This window comes from Sardina pilchardus, chromosome 3 (assembly GCF_963854185.1).
Source record: "Sardina pilchardus chromosome 3, fSarPil1.1, whole genome shotgun sequence".
Taxonomy (NCBI): Eukaryota; Metazoa; Chordata; class Actinopteri; order Clupeiformes; family Clupeidae; genus Sardina; species Sardina pilchardus.
The window spans coordinates 19,191,933-19,214,805 of NC_084996.1; the positions used below are offsets into that span (position 1 = coordinate 19,191,933).

Here is a 22,873-nt window from a genome sequence, read left to right on the forward strand (position 1 = left end):
AGTCACATCAAGTGACCTAGAGGGATGCGTGTTATCTGGCAGACATAATAATAATTAAACAATATTTTAGGCTCTGTAGCTCTGTGCCAGTACTTCACATAGCTGTTCTAATTATTTCCTAAGAAACTAGACTCGGTTAAAGAGGTCAAGCATTTGATGGACAACCCATATTCTTTTCTTCCATGTCATGTTAATCGTTTCATGCCTTTTTAGATTGGGCTAAAGTTGCGATTTGGATGGGTCACTCATGGACATTCCCATAGGTTACCCTAAGCCACTATTTTGTTGTCTCAGCTTTGTGTTCAGGGTCATTATCCCGTTGGAAAGTCTATAAAAGTTCAACCTTTGCTTTCACGGACAGATTTTCACATGGAACTTGCTGACTCACAGAATTCATCAGGTCAAAGACCTTTGCTACACATCATACTTCCTCTGGTGTAGGAAAACATGAATGTTGATTAAATTGACATTCAATGGCATATGCCACCTATACCTAACATACTTAATTTTCTCTACAATAATGGCTTTCAGTTTTCACCACAATTGAGAATAGCATTAAGCCTTTATCAACAAAATTAAAAGTTACTTAGTTAACTTGGTGCACAGGATTTTGTTGCATTGTTATGTTTCCAGTTAATTTCTTTGGTAATGGCCTCTTACTATAACTGCATTCAAACAACACTGCCGTTTTCATATCCTTCAGAGTACCGAGGTTACAGTAGTAGCCTAATCGGGCGTTTTCACGTCCTGTGCATCTGATAGTTCCAGCTTGGGCAAGTTTCCAAGTTTTAACCACCCGGTGGTAACCTCTTGTGGTAACCCGGTGGTAACCCCTTGTGGTAACCCGGTGGTAATCCCTTGTGGTAACCCGGTTGTAAACCCCCTTGTGGTAACCCGATGGTAACTCCTTGTGGTAACCCGGTGGTAACCCCTTGTGGTTACCCGGTGGTAATCCCTTGTGGTAACCCGGTGGTAACCCCTTGTGGTAACCCGGTGGTAACCCCTTGTGTAACCCGGTGGTAACCCCTTGTGGTAACCCCTTGTGGGCACCCGGTGGTAACCCCTTGTGGGCACCCCTTGTGGTAACCCGGTGGTAACCCCTTGTGGTAACCCCTTGTGGTAACCCGGTGGTAACCCCTTGTGGTAACCCCTTGTGGTAACCCCTTGTGGTAACCCGGTGGTAACCCCTCTCGATCCGTCCATTATCCTGAGGACTCGTGCCCTTTATTTGCTCAGGGCAACCACAATCTCAAAAAGGATGTGTTGGAAATAACATTATAGGTAAGGACAACACAGTTTGTGTTGTTTTCCAACATAAGTGGTGTCATTTTCAACACAAGTTTTTTTTTATTTCCAACACATATTGTGTAACAAATAACACAACTTATGTTGGAAAACAACACAAAACTTGTGTTGTCCTTACCTAAACACATTGACGTGTTATCTCCAACACATCCTTTCTGAGAGTGACTTCTGATATTTATATTTCAATTGGGTTGTGTGTTTGAAGCAATCAGCTGACAGTGATATACATTAGGTATTGTTTTAATTAACCTATGATTTTAAGCCCTCTAAAGACAGTATAATTTGAGTTAGGCACTGCCCACCCTCACAGTGTGTTTGGAATGCTCACTGATTCACCTCATGTGTTGAATAACTGTATGGTGGTCATTCAGTAAACCATAGCTCTAGTGAATGAGTTGATGTTGATGAAGATGTTCTGAACACACTGTCATGTATCTCTGTCCTTCCAACATCATTTTGATGACCTGGCATTATCAGACATATTTTACCGTTCAAACAAACTAAACAGGAAAAAATAAAATAAAATGAGGAACAGAATGTGAAGAGCATATGCTATTTTCATTCCAACTCCTCCAACAGTTGCACTTTCCAGTTCATTATGTGTCATCATATTACCTCTGACCATTAGATAAGGAGAGAAGACACCCAGATAGTTCACTCCTAGTAGGCCTATAACAAGGAGGTAGAAGAATGTCTTCTCACCATTTTCAACACTTAGGTATGTTTGTTTTTTTCAATGTATTCATTTGTAAATCAATGGAAACAAATATCATATTTAAATGATACAAATACAAATACAAATTATGTCATCATTGTAGGTGTGTAAATTATTTTGATGTAAATATCAAATTATATTAAATAATAGCCTAACTATCTGTGCACAAGTCACTCGTCTTGAGGAACCAGGTGCTGGCAATGTGCAGGAATATCAGGAGATCACACACCGCAGTGAATGACGTGTTTCGCAATTTGGCTTCCTCAGGATTGCTCTCAGAGGAAGCCAAACAGCAAAACTCGTTGTTTGCTACTAGTAAAACAGCTATATTTTATTTTGCTTTCAGATATATATTTTTTTCAATGTAATAATTCTTCTTTAATCATTTAGTTTGGGGTTCCTACTAGTTTAATATTTACTGATGAAATACCGTAAGAGGCACAAAGGAGGGACATATTTTTGTGTTGGCATGAGATTCTGTCTTTGTTGTATCCAGCTAAGCAAGGGAGTGAGACACTGCTTGATTGGAGTTAAAATTGTACCGAGCTTTTAACTGCAGATTGAGATTTGAGTTACCAAATAACTCTTTCAAACTTTCACTGGTTGTAATATTCACATACATATGTTACCAGGCAAAAAAACTAATATGTGAACATTCTAGATAGATTTATTTAGGGTTGATGATTTGCTCCTGTAATTACAACCAGTGAAAGTTTGAAAGAGGTATTTAACTCAAATCTCAATCTGCAGTTAAAAGCTCAGTACAATTTTAACGTATGTATGTGAATATAATATATATACAGTATGCATACTGTATATACAGTATATACTGTATATATATATATTATATTCACATACATATATATAATGTATATATAATGTAATATAGAATGAAAATACATAGCATAACATTGATAGACACATTAAATAATACAAAACATTATTATTATTATTAGTTTTATTAATAATAATAATACTAATAATAATAACAATAGTAATCATGATACTAATAATGGCATTTAGTTCCAGATTATCACTATAATTATTATTATTATGATGATTATTATTATTAATAATATTTTGTATTATTATTAATAATAATATTTTTCAAAAGAGCAGTTGGACCTTGTTAATTCATAAATGAAATGTGAGGCCTTTAGATTATTTTAATTTCAGATAAACAAAGGAAAGATGTTAAATTCTTTGCACTATAAGTAAGCAATTACCCATTGAGCAATCAAAAAAAAAAGCCTATTCAACATTACACATCATGGCATGAGATTCAGTTAATTGATCAATCACATAGGAATCCATGAAGACTAAAGACCCAAAGCAAAAAAAAAGCAACTTCAGCACTTCAGCAAAACAGCATATAGGAAAGCAAATTATATTTTTCCAAGTGAGGAAAAAGGGATGCTAAAAGAAGCATTATAAAAGAGATGATAAAAGGTAGACTAGTGTGTCAGTGCAACAGCTGAATGACTGTGAGAATGATGTCCTAAAGCCTTTACTGTCATACAGAAGAAATTAAAATTGAGCCTATGCTTTTTCTTTCTATGCTGAATCTCATAAAAAGCATGGAGGCTTTCCATTATGCACTTATATTTGCATGCTCCCCAAAATAGCTAAGAAATTGAGCAAAACATTGGTTTACACCACAATTTGCCATATTTACTCTCAAGTCAATATACAGGAATCTCCAATGCCTCTATTATATTCTTATGATCACTATGTTTATTAATATTTCCTTCCCTGATGTTTTACATCATAAATCCAAAATAGCCAATGTCAGTGGATATGACTTGTGATCTCTGGAATGTCTGTTACACTATTATTCTACAAGACATACATGTACATACAATGTTCTAATCATCTAGTCATGACGCACAATTTATCAAAGTTTAACCATGTGGCTTCTTTCTCTACTTTCTTATATATATATATATATATATATATATATATATATATATATATATATATATATATATACAGTGCCTATAGAAAGTCATCATACCCTTTTGAAATAGTTACTTTTTTTGTCTTACAGCCTGAAATCAAAACCCATTTTAAAAAAAATCTTTTCCAGTTTTATTAACAAATTTAGCTGTACAACATCAAAATAATGAAAAAAAAGTAAACAGTTCTGAAAATTAATAAAAAAATGAAAAACTAGAATAACAGGGTTGGAAAAGTCATCATACCCCTGACTTAATACTTTGTAAAGCTTCCTTTTGCTTTCATTACAGCCATTAATCTGTTTGGATATGTCTCTATTATAGCTTTGCACACCTAGATAGGGGAATATTTGCCCAATTTTCCGTAAAGAAATGTTAAAATTTAGTCAAATTCTATAGGGAATGGCGATGGACTGCTCTCTTCAAGTCAATCCACATATTTTCTATAGGATTTAAGTCAGGGCTCTGACTTTGCCACTCAAGGATATTCACCATCCTATCCTTAAGCCACTGCTTTGTTCTTTTGGCAGTATGTTTAGGATTATTGTCGTGTTGGAAGGCGAATGACCTCCCCATCCTCAGCTGTCTAGGAGAGGGACGCAGGGATTCCTTAAGAATGTGGGTGTACTTGGCAGCATCCATTTTCCCTTCTATCCTGACCAATTGCCCAGTTCCCGCTGAAAAGAAACATCCCCACAACATAATGTTGCCCCCACCATGCTTCACACTAGGTATGGTGTGTTTTGGGTGGTGTACTGTGTTGGTTTTCGCCAAACATTGCGCTTGGAGTTCAGTGCAAAAACACATCTGGAATATTCTGCTACCATGTGGAAAAAGCTTATATGGTCAGATGAGACTAAGATCGAACTTTTTGGAGACTAAGATTGAAGTTTTTGGACTGAGCTCCAGGCGCTAACCAAACACAGTATACACACCCAAACACACCCAAAACACACCATACCTACTTTGAAGCATGGTGGGGGCAACATTATGTTTTGGGGATGTTTCTCTTCAGCGGGGACTGGGCAATTGGTCAGGATAGAAGGGAAAACGGATGCTGCCAAGTACACCAAAATTCTTGAGGAAAACCTGCGTCCCTCTCCTAAACAGCTGAGGATGGGGAGGTCATTCGCCTTCCAACACGACAAAAATCCTAAACATACTGCCAAAAGAACAAAGCAGTGGCTTAAGGATAGGATGGTGAATATCCTTGAGTGGCAAAGTCAGAGCCCTGACTTAAATCCTATAGAAAATATGTGGATTGACTTGAAGAGAGCAGTCCATCGCCATTCCCTACAGAATTTGACTAAATTTTAACAATTCTGCACGGAAAATTGGGCAAATATTCCCCTGTCTAGGTGTGCAAAGCTATAATAGAGACATATCCAAACAGATTGATGGCTGTAATGAAAGCAAAAGGAAGCTTGACAAAGTATTAAGTCAGGGGTATGATGACTTTTCCAACCCTGTTATTCTAGTTTTTAATTTTTTATTAATTTTCAGAACTGTTGACTTTTGTTTCATTATTTTGATGTTGTACAGCTACATTTGTAAATAAAACTGGAAAAGATTTTTTTAAAAATGGGTTTTGATTTCAGGCTGTAAGACAAAAAAAGGAACTATTTCAAAAGGGTATGATAACTTTCTATAGGCACTGTATATATATATAGTCTTCATGGATTCCATGATGTGTAATGTTAAATAGTCTTGTTTTTTGATTGGCCACTGGGTAATACTTATAGTGCAATACTTATAGTGCAAATAATTTAACACCCTTCCTGTGAGTGTGTGTGTGTGTGTGTGTGTGTGTGTGTGTGTGTGTGTGTGTGTGTGTGTGTGTGTGTGTGTGTGTGTGTGTGATGAAGACATGAGTGACAGACTAAAGAAAATAGGATATAACTTCTTTAGGCAGCTTACTGTACATTATACAATTATTACAAAGTATTTCAGCAATAATAAAGTAGAATGGTAATAATGATTTATATGAAAATAGCAAATAACAGTTCTCATGTTGACATTTTGCTTTCTTCCATCAGCACTTCTCCTTTGTATTCTATCTCTGACAGGTAAGGAGTCACAACAGACATGTTATCACATCAGTACGATGTATGAGTTAAAATCATTAGTGAAAATAGGAGATTTAATCATGCAATAGGCCTACTCAATAGGTTATTCCATAAGGAAAGGGACAATGCTCCTACTGGCATACTGCTTACCCAGACTAGTACCCTACTATTTTTGGCAGAGGAAAAAAAGTCAAATTTGCTGTTAAAATACACTATATCTATCTATCTATCTTCTATCTATCAATTAATGCAAGGAACGTCTGTCTGTGTGTCACTCTGTCTGTTCCACGCACAACTCTCAAACCACTCATCCGACTGCTCTCAAATTTGGTGGGTGTCATCCTAATGGCACGAGAGTGTGCAGTGCCAAATTTCATGTTATACGAATAAAAAATGCCACATCTACGGGCTCTGCACTAGTAGCCTCTGATGCGTGTTAGATTATTTAGTTGCCCTTTTCTTCTTAAAGGAGTCCTAGAATTCAAAACCACATTCACCTTGTTCCTGTTGAATTTAGGTTGCGAGCAGTGTCCAAAGGACAACACCAAAGACTTTACCGCGTCCCCCGCCTGCTTTCGTATGCAAATTGGGAAATAGGAACAGCCGTGTTGAAATGCTCCAATCTGAACAGAGCTCAGATAACACGTAATAGGCGCCCATCCCCCTTTAGATACACCCCCTCTCATTTGCATACCTTCGATTAATAATTCTTGTTAAACTGCTCTTACGATGCTAGTATCTAGATATGTGGTCTATGGCAGAGACGTTGTAATGCTAGCGTTATTACAGCTAACTTTGGAGAGTTAATACTAAGAAATGTACTGATAAAACTTACCAATCTAACACATTCATTCTGTTGGGGAATCTGCTGCACTTCATCTTCGTCAGAACCTTCTTCTGACTCGGTTTATACATGTACGGCTGTATTCCTTATTTAAATCCATTGTTGATAGCTTTATCAAAGACTTTGGCTTTATTTACCAGCAGTAAACGTAGTTTCACTTTGCTCTAGCTTCAGACCGGTGGATTGAGCCAATCAACTTTCAGGACATATAGGCCAATAGACCAATCAGCGCGCATCTCATTTGAATATTCATGAACTTGCTGAGTGGGCGGGAAAAACAAACTGTTTCATTGCAAGGCTTATTTATGACCTTGTATTAGGCGATCTAGCAGTGCTCCTGGGGCGTTTTCAGCCCCACAAATTTACATATGACATTATTTAGGCTCAAAGATCAATTTGTAATGGTCAAAAAATGCGTTCTATGACTCCTTTAATGGAGTTGTATCGAAATTGCAATCAAATTAGACTTGACAGGTGGATCAGGATCATTAATAAAGTAATCAATTGTGCATGGTACAACAGCAAAAGCAAAGGACATGAACTGCATAGTCTAACAGACTATTCGTTAAGTTGTTGAATAAAGAGCGCTGATTTGGCACTCAGTAGAGATGCAAATCCAGTCACTCTGTAGATCCATCTCAAAGCATTTTTCAGAGAATCAAGTAATCATACTGAACAGATACATGTGGCAGGTGTTCCCTGTTGATATGTACCATCCCAACTTATGGCACCCTGACCTGTTAACGAGGAAATCTGCATCTTGCTGTTTACTGTGAACATATGCATAGCCCTAACTGCATTGTTCGAGTTATCCTCTTGTAGATTATTATATGTGTAACGGGTGCTAGCTGTAGAACGTTAGTAAACCTCACTCCCCGACGCTTCAAGAGCGCTGCTGGCATGAAAGCTAGTAGCCTGGGCTTTTAGGTGGATTATTAGCGCGCTCGACTCCCGATCTGAGGTGCTGCCGTCTCGCGGGTTCGAGTCCGGGCGTGTGCAGGGCTGGACCGCAGTGGTTCCACACAACGCAGGTTTACATATGGTTGCACTCAATTCAGGTACATTTGAATGCGAGATAGATATCTAGATATATGGGCTGATTTAGAACACATTCCAAATATTGGAGTATACTACTATACGTACTGTGCAATTTCTTTATTCTTGGCCTTTTTCACTGTGAATGCTTGCAGATACTGTATCTAATAACAAGCCTACTCAAGCATTATATTTTTTTCCAGTGATAGTCTTTCTGTCTGCCCCTCTTCAAGCTGGTGAGTTCCATCTATGTATCTATCTATCTATCTATTAATGCAAGGAACGGCTGTCTGTGTGTGGCACGCATAACTCTCAAGCCACTCATCCGACTGACCTAAGATTTAACACGTGTCTTGCTAATGACATGCGTGACTGCAGTGCAAAGTTTGGTAGTTTTTGTACAAAAAATGACAAGGATATCGTTAAATTAAGCAAAATACAACTCTACCGCAATCCCACAATTCTACCGCTCTCCGCACTTTAGCCACGCCCCTTCTCACTCACTCCAGCATAGAAACAATAAAGCACATTTCGCTGACAAAATCACGTGTTGCCATTCATGGAAATTACGATGTCTCATGTAACAACGGACCGTTTCAAGATTGTTAATGTTGGATAAACATGCTGAGTCCGACACACATGCACCCATGTTGGTAAGCAGGCTGTTAAAGTCAACATTGCATAGACTGCTCATCAACAACCGCGGTTGCCTAGCGGTTCTGTTGCCTGATCAGGTTGCTGATCTTGCAATGCCGACACACACGTCGGTAGCATTCTGTTAAAATTTGCATTTAAAACAGCCGTTCTTGACTCTATCTGGACATCGGCTTTATCATTCATTCAAACATCACTTCTGAGTTCATAGCACTGGCATTGGTCAGCTTTTAGGCCACGCCCACGGTTAGCTTATCATTTCCCAACAACAGCAAAAACGCATGGGTACGCACGGGTAGCCTATGTAATGTGTCTAATATTTCCATTAGCGGCAACTCAAACTTTCCCCTACACTTTTTTTACTTTGCAAAGACAGTAAAAAGCTCTACTAACTGCACAGGCTTGATTCTACATCATCACAATCTAACATGATACTGCATCAATGTCATTTGGCAACAAGTTTCTTGGAAAACATTTTTGGTGGCCTATACGTACGGGCACTGCACTAACTATTGTTTGATTTAAGATTTGTATAAAGGCAATGAATGTTTGCTAAGCTTCATTTATGCATGTATTGGTCTTCATAGACCTGCATGTCATGTCAATAACCTACATAGTATTTGTTCAATAAATATTTATTCTGCTGAAATAATTAGTGTGCTCTAATAATTAAGTTATTGTCCTTTTGCACAAGCTGCCCAGATCAGGCTGGTTGGTGGGAGCACAAGGTGCTCAGGTAGAGTGGAGGTCTACCACAACAGCCAGTGGGGCACTATGTGTGATGATAACTGGGACATGAGTGATGCACAGGTGGTGTGTAGACAGCTGGGATGTGGAGGTGCTGTCTCTGCCCCCAAAGAAGCACACTTTGGCAGAGGCAGTGGGGACATCTGGATGGACGATGTCCGCTGCTCTGGTTCTGAAGGATCCCTTACAGAGTGCTCCCATAGTAGATTTGGATCACATGACTGTGACCATGGTGAAGATGCTGGTGTGGTGTGCTCAGGTTAGTACATCCCATAATCATCCACTTAACCTGATGAGTGCAATGACCCCCAATTTGATTCAATACTATTAGGGCTGTTGATGCTTTGCAGATAGGTGCTCGTCAACATTTTGCATCCATAGTGTAATTACACTTAAAGAGACCCTATGCAACTTTTTCATAGTCATAAAATCGCTTAGAAATCGTTGTTTTACTTGACTGACCAGTTATAAATTACTATTACTGTAAACAGTACTGTAAACAGTAATATTTCCTCCCTCCCCCAGTAGTCTAGTCGTAATCCCCATAGGCCCAATAGTAAACCCAGAAATGTTGAGTACCCTAAAGTTTTATTGCATAAATGTGATCTATAGGCCTAGTGGATGAAATTCAACTTGGTTGCCTAAAGTTGCACTTTGGGCAATTTGCATAATTAGCATAAATATATAGCCAATTAAGGCGAATAGGGTGCAGGTGAATAGGGTAAAAAAATTAAATAATAGATATCACTATGAAACTTTCTCAGTTGGTTACTTGTGTTAAGATGAGAAAAAAATGTATTGTATGTTTTTTATATTTTAATGTTTACATATGCAAATTAGGCCCTATTTCATAAAAAAGGCTCTAATTTGCATACACACAAAATCAGATAGTGTGATAAAGCCAGGCTCAAAATGTTTCTTTTTTCAAAAGTAAACATGTATACTTGGAGGGCTGAGTTGGTGAAAACCTTTAAAGGAACCTGTTAAGGAGGCAGTGTTAACCCATTGACCCATTTAATCCCAATGGTCATAATTGTGACCGTACAAAAACATCTTACTCCTGTGCCTTTAAAATGGCATATTTTATATGTTGTATATAGTTCTTGTATATAGTTAATGTGTATTTGTGTACGTGTGCATGCTGGATATAGTTATTTTGCATATTATGTATAGTTCTTGTAGGTTTGCTTGTGTGTGCATGCTGTTATATAGTTATTTTGCATGGAGCATCTAATTTCTTAATCTGTCCGTCCATAGGTCAACACTGCCTCCTGACCAGGTTCCTTAAAGGTTTTCACCAACTCAGACCCCAAGTACACATGTTTACCCTTGGAAAAAAATATTTTGAGCATGACTTTATTATTAAACAATCTGATTTTGTCAGTATGCAAATGAGCGCATGTTTAATGAGACATGGCCTCATTTGCATATGTAAACATTAAAATACAAAAAACATGCAATGCATTTTTTTCTCATCTTAGCACAAGTAACCAACTAAGAAAGTTTCAAAGTGATATCTATTATTTACATTTTTTACCCTATTCACCTGCACCCTATTCTCCTTAATTGCCTATATATTTATGCTAATTATGCAAATTGCCCAAAGTGCAACTTTAGGCAACCAAGTTAAATTCCATCTGTTAGGCCTATAGATGACATTTCTGCAATAAAACTTTAGGGTACTCAACATTTCTGGGTTCAAGAAATTACGACTAGACTACAGTGTCCCTATCCGCTATCGCAACCTTGCAGTTTGTTCAGGAGACGATCGTTCCCTGTTTACATCTGGAAGGCTGAGACGCATAAAGAACCACGCTTGCAATTTATATATTTATATATACTGTAGCCTATATATGTATAAATATACACGCTAAAGCTGTCGGGGAAGCTCTGCAGAGAAATATGCAAGCATAAAACGAGCGAAAATGAAAAACGAAACCGAAACTTAAGATGAAATCGCCAATCCTGCATAGTTTCTCTTTAAGAAATTACGGTAACACTTTATAATAAGGGTACATGAATTCTCATGAACTAATGCATGAATTAAAAATTTTGTCTGACAAAAAGTCATCATGATCATAATGCTTAAGATGATGAGTTATTTATGTATTAATTTATTAATGGCAATCAGTGAATTCATGTTAAGTCATAATGATTCATGATATATTAATGGATTAACTAATGCGTAATTCATGCATTAATTCATGCATTAGTTCATGAGAATTCATGGACCCTTATTACAAAGTGTTACCGAAATGACAAGTTGGCTTCCGACAGCTCATGGCCCTATAGGTCATTGCAACCTTTGTTGACTAATGCCACACTGTGAATAATGCTGCATGCAAAAATCCTTTACTAATTAGTATGTTGAGATGTAAAGGTTCAAACTTCACTGTGTCATACACACTGTTTGACTACCCCATATTTTGTATATATTTCTTCATATTTTGCTCAAAGGGGGTGCTGCAACACAATACTGCACAGTATCAATAGATGAAGAAGTACTGTATTTGCCAAAAATGACATTTAAGGGTAAATAGTCCCCTGTGTCAGTTAACCAGGCTGATTATGAGTAATTTGCGGAGTAGTGCCACCTAGTGATTAATGATCAATGCAACAACTTTTTTCACGGGGCATTATGTTGTGTAAGGCATCACAAAAATCTAGTTCTCAAATTGTATGAGATATAGTCCTTTGAGGGCCTTTGGGAATTTGGTATATTATTATTAGGCTACATTGTGCTCACATCTCAGTAAATTTTGACTCACTCCACAAAATGACAATCAACAGCCCATCAAAACTCAGCAGCCAATAGATGCCGCTTTTGTTCAATAGTAATTACACATAGAAGCTATTAACCAAGTTTAGGTACTAAATACTACCCTGACCTGTTTAGCTAAGCTACCAGAAGATCAGTTCTGTGACTTAAAGGTCTTAAAGGACTTAAAGGTTGTGTTTGTTTGTATTTATATTTAAATAGTAGCAGAAGGCATTTGTGCAAACAACATACATTACATTTAACCAAGAACCAAACTAATCACACCATAGAGGTATCTCTCTATACCTTCAGTATTCCCAGAGAAATGCCATGCAGAGTTTTGTGTTTGTTCATGGGTCAGGTTTTCTTATGCATTCTGTTAGCAAGTAAAAAATGAGCTACTGTATGATGATTCTCCCCATAGAGGTGAACGTGACATAAAAACAGCCATGCCGTTGAAATGTATAAGTTGAAATATCCCCAATGAATGAAATGATTTCTTTAAACAGTCTACCGCCATACAGTATAATTAAAAGGGCTTGTTAATTATCCTTTTAAACATGATAATATGTGAATCACAGTGATGTTGGCAGAAAATGAGGACAATCATTTGTGATTCCAAATGTTTTCACAGTAGTTTACATATTTTTCAACAGTTTGAAAAATAGATATGAAGCAGGCGATGCATATTTCTACAATTCATTTTATGGTGGTGTGCATCTATATGTATGAATGTTGCTGCTGTCTCCCCCTGCAGGTAACGGCACAATATTTGGTCCAGAGATGGCCACCATGATGAAGCTCGGCACCAGGGTCATGAGGGGTCAGGACTGGAAGTGGGACAACCAGGTACATGACCAGTACTGTGTGTGTGTGTGTGTGTGTTTGTGTCTGGCTGAAACATTGAACATCTCTTCAACATGTGTTTTTGAGTGTGCATGTACTTTACTTTGTGATTGATTGTTTCTATGTTTGTTTGTATGTGTGTGCACACGTGTGTTTGTCCCATATTTCAGGACGGAATCCCTCCCGGTCTGGGCCGTGTGATTAGTCCGCTGAGGGAGAGTGGGTGGATCCGGGTGAGGTGGGATGCTGGTAATGAAAATATCTACCGTATGGGCAGTTATGGCAAATATGACCTCAAGATAGTGGAGTTACTGCCCTCCACACAGCCACCTACACAGGCAGGCCACAAAGCCTTGTCTGGCCCAGAGATGGCCGCCATGATGAAGATCGGCACCAGGATCATGAGGGGTCAGGACTGGAAGTGGGAAAACCAGGTACATGACCAGTACTGTGTGTGTGTGTGTGTGAGTGTGTGTGTGTGTGTGTGTGTGTGTGTGTGTGTGTGTGTGTGTGTGTTTGGGTTTGTGTGTGCGTGTGTAACATTGTTCATTTACTCAAAATGTTTATTTGTGTGTGCATTCACTTTCTTTTGTGTTTGGTTTGTGTGTGTGAGAGAGAACGAGAGAGAGAGAGAGAGAGAAAGAGAGACATTGTACATCTACTCAATGCATGTACAGTAATAGAAAAATGTGTGTGTGCACGTGTAAAATTGAACCAAAACAGAACAGAACTTTAATAGAAAGCCTTTATTGTCATGCACAGTACAATGAGTTTTAAACAGCAGCTCCGTAAAAGCGCACACATATTTAGCACAATTTGCACATTTGAGGTACAGTCAGTATGTGACAGCTTTGGGGAAGAAGCTATCCCTGGATCTGTTTGTTCTGGACCGTATGGACCTGAAGCGCCCGCCAGAGGGCAACCGGTTAACCTTTAAAAGGGTGGGTTTTAAACATTCTAACACAAGATTCCATTCCGCAGCAATTCAAGGTTCTAAAATTCTATGCACAATTCAATGAACCCAGATATTCTTTAGAATGTTCATTTTCCAACATTCCTGTCACACCGGTGTGACGGTACACTCTTAAGAGATGGAAGCAGGGGTGGATGGTGTCCTTCAAGATGTTTCTGGCCCTGCTGAGACAACGGGAGTTCTAGATGGCAGTCAAGGAGCGCCGAAATGCAGCCACTGATCATCACACTGTTTGCCACCCTCTGTAGTCTCTCCCTGTCGGCCTCCGTGCAGCTGGAGTGTTAGTTCATGAGTGTGTGTGTGTGTGTGTGTGTGTTTGTCTCATATTTCAGGATGGAATCCCTCCTGGTATTGGCCGTGTGATTGGTCAACTGAGTGCGAGGTGGATTCGTGTGAGGTGGGACAACGGCCATATAAACTCGTACCGCATGGGCCACGAGGGAAAATACGACCTCAAGCTGGCCGAGCCACTGCCCTCTGCACTGCCCTCTACAGAGCCCCCTATACGGCCCTCTGCACTGCCCTCTACACAGCCAGCCACCGGTCAGCACCACAGTCTCAGTAAACTCACCTTCACTACAGCTCTGCAGATCAGTCTCAGAGAGCAGACACCTGCCGCTGCTAGCATGACGTGGTCATACAGGAAAAAGGATCAGGTTCTACAGTAATTTCCCGCATATAAGCCGCATTGTGTATAAGCCGCAGGACAGTGTTTTATGCAAGTTAAAAGAAACAAAACCATATTAACACTATATTAACTGCCCTCTTGTATTAACCTCAAAGCAGAGGAAATTTAGCCAAATTAATGTATAAGCTGCGGCTAATAGTCGGGAAATTACGGTATAGACTTTTTCAATCTGTTCCTGCAAGGTTTTCCGGTTCCTGTGTTCTGGTTGAAAACCAACACAGATACTGTAGGTCAGGTACCGAATGACAGAGTTGTCCTCACGGCAGCCGGGAAACCCCTTATGTTTAATCACCTGATGATCTCTGACTCTTCATACGGAGATAGAAGACCATGTTAGCGTTATCTTGAACTACATACCTAATCTTGTACAAGAAATGTGTGCATGCTAAAAATATCACTGCCAAGCCAACTGTTTTTCACATGGCATGCGAGATTGTTGGATTGATTGATTGATTGATATTGTTTATTTAAGTGTCAAACACCTTTTTTGGTGCCCAGCCCACATGGGCTTATTAGACACTGAATCAATAATTATGAGATACCCAACTTAGCATAACTAAACCACACACACACAAAAAAAGTAGGAAGCATTTCCATTGAAAAGAGACAGTGAAGAGATGTTTGAATAGGCAGACTAGCTGCAGCAGCGTCCTATCAGAGACGTTTCTGACACTTGGTCAGAACTAGGTATTCTTCCAATTGCAGACGTGTCGTGTGCATTGCATTTCTGTTCCGTAGGTGACAAAAATACCAGAATAGGCGCCGGTTCTATTTTTAGCACGCACACGTATTCAGTGCTGCTCGAGTCGCGCCTAAGACTTGCGTGTAATGCAGGCAGTATGTACGCTCCAACCTGTTACCATGGCTGCCAAAATGAAAACGGACAGGTAGGCTAGTGCAGCTGACACACAGTCGCCACTCATGCCGTGTGAATCAGCCGTTAGTGCTCAGCAGTGTTGGGAAAGTTACTTTTAAAAAGTAACTAGTTACAGTTACTAGTTACTACTTTCAAAAAGTAACTAAATTAGTTACTCAGTTACAAATTATAAAAGTAACTAGTTACTTCAGAAAGTAACTGGTGCGTTACTTTCAAGTAAATTTTTAAATGTGAACCCACCTCTTTAACGGAACTTAAATTACAGGTGTATGTTCAATTGTTAATAATAAATCTCAATATTGTAATGAAATGGGCAAATGGACATTTAATACAATACATTATTAAGAGAGACAATGTAGGCTACACACATCTTTCTAATGTTGCTGAGGGAGTGAGACTCCAATCAAATGGCATGTATGTAGATATTATGTTTGTATAGTGGATCGATACAAATAACACAATAGATGTTTTGGAACTTTTTTGATATTTATTGCCCCTCAACAGGCCAGAACTGGGCAGAATTAAAGTAGGCCCTAGGCTATGCCTCTAAAACGGATGGTTCCAGTCCTTGATTATGATTGGCTGAATCGCGTCCCATGCTGTTGTTTATTCCACCATAACCTCACACCTTGACCGCATTTCGTTTAATGCGCTACCACAACCAGTACAAAAGTTCGTGGCTTATTCGTAATTGTTAAGCTTCTGTTGCTTTGTTTTGTAGCCGTCTCCTTACCTGTCGGCAGTCTTGGCCATAATTTTGTGGAGGCATGCGATGTTGAGAGATGTTTGAGTGAGTTTGAATTAGGCTACTCGACACTGATGTTTACAAGGCACTTTTTACTAGGGCATAATGTGCATTTGACGATTACATTCGTTCTTTTCATTTCATGGAAGAAAAAATAATGACTGTACTTCCATTTAACGAATGCTGTTTTTGGAGTAGCCTAGCCTATTTGCGTTCGCCATACCGATTTCACTTTGACCAACTCGCTTGTAATGCGTCGCGCTGTGTGTCGAACTAGGCTACTATGCAAGTTTAGGAACACCCGCCCAACTCTACCTCTGATTGGCTTACCATGAAATTTTACTCAACCTCAGCCAATCGTCAGTATGTATGCGCTTGTCTCGTGCTCACTACCCAAGGAAGAACAGTAAATTTAATCTGCCTCGCCCTCGGCTCTGAGATCTAGCTGGTCTGATGGAGAGAGAGAAAAAAATATAGCCTATAGTAACGCACCGCATTTTTTGGCAGTAACGGTAACGGCGTTATCAAGATGGAACAAGTAATCAATTAGATTACTCGTTACTGAAAAAACTAACGCCGTTATTATTAACGCCGTTATTCCCATCACTGGTGCTCAGCTGCATGATAAACTCCAAAACTTTGGTTTTAAAGAGTACAGTTTTAAAGCGCAGCTCAGCTAGCGCAATGCTAACAGATAGAGCATGATAGTAACCCTTTACGTATTAAAATACCCCCAATATGATGTAATACTGTCAGATCAATTTGTTGACTATATTCTCTCCCATTCTACACCCTGCAATCTGTACTTGTTACAGGAGATGCCGTTAGGCTGGTTGGTGGGAGCACTAATTGCTCAGGTAGAGTGGAGGTCTACTACAACAGCCAGTGGGGCACTGTGTGTGATGATAGGTGGGGCATGAGTGATGCACAAGTGGTGTGTAGACAGCTGGGATGTGGAAGTGCTGTCTCTGCCCCCAAAGGAGCCAGCTTTGGCACTGGCAGTGGGAACATCTGGATGGATGATGTCAACTGTACTGGTGCTGAAGGATCCCTTACAGAGTGCTCCCATAGTGGATTTGGAACACATAACTGTAACCATCGTGAAGATGCTGGTGTGGTATGCTCAGGTTAGTCAAACACCCCCAATTTCATTTAATACTTAGGACTGTTGATGCTGTGCAGCTTGGTCTTATAGTGCTCATCGACATTTTGAATCATTGTACTTACACTTACGAAATTAGAAGTTGGCATCTGACCCTAGCTCATTACAACCTTTGTTGACTAATGGCACAATGTGAATAATGCTCCATGCAAAAATCTGTGACTAATTAGTATGTTGTTATGATTATGGTTATGATTATGGTTATTGGTATTTAGCAGATGCCTTTGTCCAAAGCGACACACAAATAAAAAAATAAAAAAATAATTTAACAGTGGACAATTCAAAAGATTGGTCAGACTACTATAGGGAGAATAGTAATATAAACAAGAAACAATATCAATTCAAGCAAGAACCTAATAAAAAAGAAACAATGAATATATGAATATATATAGCAAATAAACAATCTTCGTCCAAACTTTGTATATCAAAGCATTGCTGAGTTATGAGCTCACTTCCTGTATCACAGTGCCCCCTATAGAGTCTAATTGATGTCAATTTCCTGGTGCTTCATCACAATCAGTTAACAAGTCCCCAAGTTTGGACTTCATAAATCAAAGCATTGCTGGGATGAGCTCACTTCCTGTTTGTCGGCTTTGCTGTCTTTTGCGGCTTTGGATTGGCTCTATAGAGAGCCGAAGTCCCGCCCCTTCCGTTTGCCTCCATGGGACCTATCTTTGGATTTTTTTTTAATGGCAGTCAATGGAGAAATATAAATTATTTTCTGGTCCCGATTGTCTTGTGCCTTGAATTACCCATATGATGTTTGTCAATTTTAATGACAATTTTTCATGTAAAGACATTTGAAAAGTATGTTGTAACTAGTGAATTACAACATTGTGAAAGATCGTGTTTCCAACGACTACAAACACATCAGTCGCGTTAGTGACGTTAGACCAATTCACAGCCACGGGCGCCAGCAACAGGTCTTATTTGAGCTTCCCCCTTGCCGATGAAAATATCATGAGTCAGAGGATTAAACACACCAGATAAGTTGTATTTCATTCATAGACTGTACAAACACTGCTGTTAAGTGACTTAGCTGGCAGCAAGATGTAACCGTTAACTAGCATAGTAGCTAGCTAACTAGCCAGCCTCTCGTTTGCTAGTTGGTGACGTGCATCGCTTGAGACAAGAGATGTAGTCCACTGAACGGATTCGCACAAAACTTACATAACTTTTAAAGTCTAACGAAAAACAGAACTTTATTAATGTGAAAAATTATCTTTTAAATTCCCACACATCATATGTGAAATGCACGGTCCAACTCGAACGGGACCAAAAAATAATTGTTATCTCTCCATTGACTCCCATGCATTAAAAATCGAAAAATAGGTCCCATAGACCGGAAGTAGAAGGGCGGGACTTCGGCTCTCTATACACAAATCCAGCGGGAACTTTATGGGCGCTGCCATCTTGCACATCGCCATTACTGCGTGCCTGCGGAGTGTAACGAGTGACACTTGCCTGTGTTATTCAATGAAAGCATCCTGTCAGAGGATGTCTAACAAGAGATCCTGCTCATGAAAGAAAATGTCAGGTAAAAGGGAACATTGGGTAGATGATGTCTGTGGCCAAAACTTACCGATGAAGGTAATTTCTTAACAGCATAAGGTATTAAGACGTGTATTAATTACAGCTAACCTCTGCAACAGCCAACGGAACCAACATGCTACTTTCTTAGCAGCCAGGCACGCAGTAAAGGCGGCGCTGCATTACCTCCGTGTTTCACTGGATTTGTGTATTGAGTGAACACTTATGAATATCGAAACGCCTCTAAGAATGTTTTGTCAGGCTTGGTCTGAAGATCATCTGTTTCGTGAAAATCGGAGCAAATTTGTAACCTGTGAAAAGTGTTAGGCATTTCTGATAAAATCCAATATGGTGGAAGGTACCATGTGACACAAATTGATGAACTCGGCAGCTTTCAAGGATTCCAAATATGCCTCAACGTTCAAGATCTGGTATATGGTTCAAACAGTACGCACATGGATGTAGTGCCAACCATTGGTGGCACTAGAGCACTTGAGGTGCAGACATGAACATAGGTGAAATGAATCATGGGGCTGTCCCCAATCAGACTTCCCACTACCCAGCACGGCTAATAACTACTTAGTACAACTTGCTACTATGTTGTGATGTAAAGGTTCAAACTTCACCATGTTGTACACATTGCTTGACTGCCCCATTCTTTGTACACAGACATTTCTTTATATTTCTCAAAGGGAGGTGCTGCAACTAATATATATAGTATCAACAGATCAAAAACTCTTAGCCAAAAAATATTTTTCTACGGTAAATAGGCCTCTGAGTGAATTATCCAAGCCGAATATACGTCATTTGTGAAGTAGTGCCAGTGACTAATGCTCACTTGTGATTCCAAACTTTTCCATAGTAGTGTACATATTTTGCCTTTGAAAAAAAAAAATGAAGTAGGCGATACATATTTCTACAATCTGTTTGATGATTGTGTGCATCTATATGTACAAATGTTGCTGCTGTTTCTACCCTGCAGGTAACAGCACAATATCTGGTGTAGTAATAGCTGCCATGATGAAGATCGGCACCAGGGTCATGAGGGGTCAAGACTGGAAGTGGGGAAACCAGGTACATGACCAGTACTCTGTGTGTGTGTGTGTGTGTGTGTGTCTGGCTGAAACATTGAACATCTCTTCAACATGTGTTTTTGAGTGTGCATGTACTTTACTTTGTGATTGATTGTTTCTATGTTTGTTTGTATGTGTGTGCACACGTGTGTTTGTCCCATATTTCAGGACGGAATCCCTCCCGGTCTGGGCCGTGTGATTGGTCCGCTGAGGGTGAGCCATGTGGTTCTTGTGAGGTGGGACAACGGCCATATACACACATACCGCATGGGCCACGAGGGAAAATACGACCTCAAGCTGGCCGAGCCACTGCCCTCTGCACTGCCCTCTACAGAGCCAGCCACCGGTCAGCACCACAGTCTCATTAAACTCACCTTCACTACAGCTCTGCAGATCAGTCTCAGAGAGCAGACACCTGCTGCTGCTAGCATTACGTGATCATACAGGAAACAGGATGATATTCTATAGACTCATTTAATCTCTTCCTACAAGGTTTTCCAACATTGAAAACAAACACAGAGGGGCAGATGTACCAACGCTTTTGCGCCCACTTCAGGCGTATTTGTTTCGCAACGTGCGTATAAAATGATGGCTTGGTACTGTATGTACTAACAGGCCGCAATGAGGTGAAGGTGCAGACTGCTTGTAGCGGGAGCTGAGAATGGCAAATTGCGCTTTTCCGTCTCATGCATATGGATTTATGGGAGTGTCAGATGATAGTAGGAGGTTCGTGTAAAAAGATGGGAGGAGAACTGTAATATGCGCCTAATTATGTATTCCCCTGTATGTACTAAAACTGCCCGTGAAAGCGCACATCTATTTTGCGCCTAAATATTTCCGCCTTGTAAAAGCAGGTGTTAAATGCGGTTTGCTGTTAAATGCATCTGTAAGAGAATCATTCAAGGACAACAAAATCGCTAATTAAACCACCAGTTTTGCGTCTTTGTACTACATCAAAAGCACTACATCGTTGGCCTTTCGAACGTCTACTTTCACTTTCACGCCATCCGCTTAAACCCTTTAAGTACTAAAATATCCCCAGAATTATGTAAAACAGTTATATGAGTTTGCTGACTATATTCTCTTTCCCATTCTACACCCTGCAATCTGTACTCGTTCTAGGACATGCTGTTAGGCTGGTTGCCATAGGGTTGCCACCTATGTCTGACCAAAATCCTAGACATTTCGGCAGCCCAATCAAGCCTTTTACTTATAAGCAGCGGCGGCCTTCACACATCTAACCCATGACAAAAATACTGCAGCGAAACAGATGTGTTTACTAATATTATTACTAGGGCTGGAACTCGATTAAAAAAATTAATCTAATTAATTAGAGGCTTTGTAATTAATTAATCGAAATTAATCGCATTTTAATCACAGTATTTTTTTTCACATGGATTTTTAGTATACCATTGAATAATGACTGAATACATAAGCTTAAGCAACAAAAATATTGTTTATTTTTGTTCAAAGTCCAACAGACCAGTGCAATTTGCAATAAAGTGTAGCAATATCATATGTAAACTATAATACTTTGAGTTTTTTTTTGTTTTTGGTTTAACTCTCAATAATCTTGGCCAAAACAATAAAGAGTTCCACCTAAAGTGCCAGTTGCACCAACAACATAATACAACATGGTAATACAACATACTTCAACATAAAGTGTACCATTTAAAATAAAAAAGTGCCAGTGATTGACCTCAATCCCTTCTATTCTTCCAATATCCTGATGAATCTGTTGCTTAGGCCACTGTTTGATCAACATTTCAGTAACAACAAGCCCATTGGCCTCAGGATACCTCTATGACTACTACTTCTATTTCTCTTTCAGCCAGTTGCTGAGACAAACTAGCCTGTTCACATTTTCAGAGCTCAATGCTGCCCTTTTCTTTTGAACTATGTTGCCTGCCAGTGAGAAAAGTATTTCGCAAGGGACAGAAGTGGCAGGGCTGCCCAGATACTTGCGGGCCAAGGCAGAAAGCTGTGGATGGGCTCCCTCATGAGTGGACCACCACTGCAGTGGGCAGTCTGTCTCACTGATGGTGGGCTCTGCCCTGTAGCGGGTCAGAGTCCCGTTGGGCCCCTCTTCATCCTCTGATTCAGAGTCTGAATTAAACAGCAGGAGGCTCCTCTTCCTTGCTGGCTCCTCTGTGGGTTCTGGAGTGGCTCTGTCTGGTTCTTTTTGCAGCAGTGCCTCAATGCTGGTCCACACCTCTCCTCGCTCTCCTCTTGGCAGACACTTTAGGTCCTTAGAATTAGAATCAGAATCAGGTTTATTGTCACATCACGGATTTACAGAGTAAAAAGATGGGTGAAATTCATTTTCATACATGGTTATCATAGAAAGAAAGAGGGGAGGGAAGAAGAGGGGGGGCAGGGTAAAGGGGGTCAAAAAGCAAGAGAAAAGAAAAACAAAGAAGACCATTACACGTGTTACCTTGAAGCGTGGGTCGAGTGCTGTAGCCACCCTGAGCCATCCATGGTTGAGTGTATCTTGGCGTTGAGACAGGTCAGTTTTAAAGGCACCCTTGAACCTCACCATATAGGCTGGGTCGTCATCGGAGACCTTCATGGTGTGGGTCAGGTGGCTGAGAGCAGGTAATACAACTGAGCACGAGACATAAATCTCACCCCCAAGGAGCTCAGTCACATATCTGCAGAGGATAGTTTAGGAAAGTGATTCATTATTGTGCCAATTAATAGTAGATAAAAAAGTAGCAACTTTATACTATAGTATTAGTCATAAATAATGATATTGATATTCAGTACAATAAATGTAAAAACAGTGGGTGTTTACTAGTAGATAAAAAAGTAGCAACTTTATACTGTAGTATTAGTCATAATAAATAATGATATCATATTCAGTACAATAAATGTAAAAACAGTGGGTGTTTACCTGC

The 22,873-nt window shown here is 39.6% G+C and overlaps 1 protein-coding gene across 6 annotated transcripts in view; it reads left to right on the forward strand.

Annotated features, from left to right (window-relative positions):
- The window catches only part of LOC134076974 (deleted in malignant brain tumors 1 protein-like), a 330,477-nt gene that overhangs the window by 254,242 nt on the left and 53,362 nt on the right, over positions 1-22,873 (forward strand). For 4 of the 6 annotated variants that reach the window (XM_062532297.1, XM_062532299.1, XM_062532298.1 and 1 more), the window contains exons 5-10: positions 12,837-12,928; positions 13,096-13,359; positions 14,231-14,441; positions 17,024-17,335; positions 19,883-19,974; positions 20,142-20,319. In XM_062532297.1, coding sequence (XP_062388281.1) covers positions 12,837-12,928; positions 13,096-13,359; positions 14,231-14,441; positions 17,024-17,335; positions 19,883-19,974; positions 20,142-20,319 — 1,149 coding nt within the window. Of the gene's footprint in view, positions 1-1,921; positions 2,024-6,011; positions 6,042-8,123; positions 8,157-9,268; positions 9,581-12,836; positions 12,929-13,095; positions 13,360-14,230; positions 14,442-17,023; positions 17,336-19,882; positions 19,975-20,141; positions 20,320-22,873 lie in introns of those variants that run through there. The other 2 variants (XM_062532300.1, XM_062532302.1) reach the window with 2 other exon arrangements.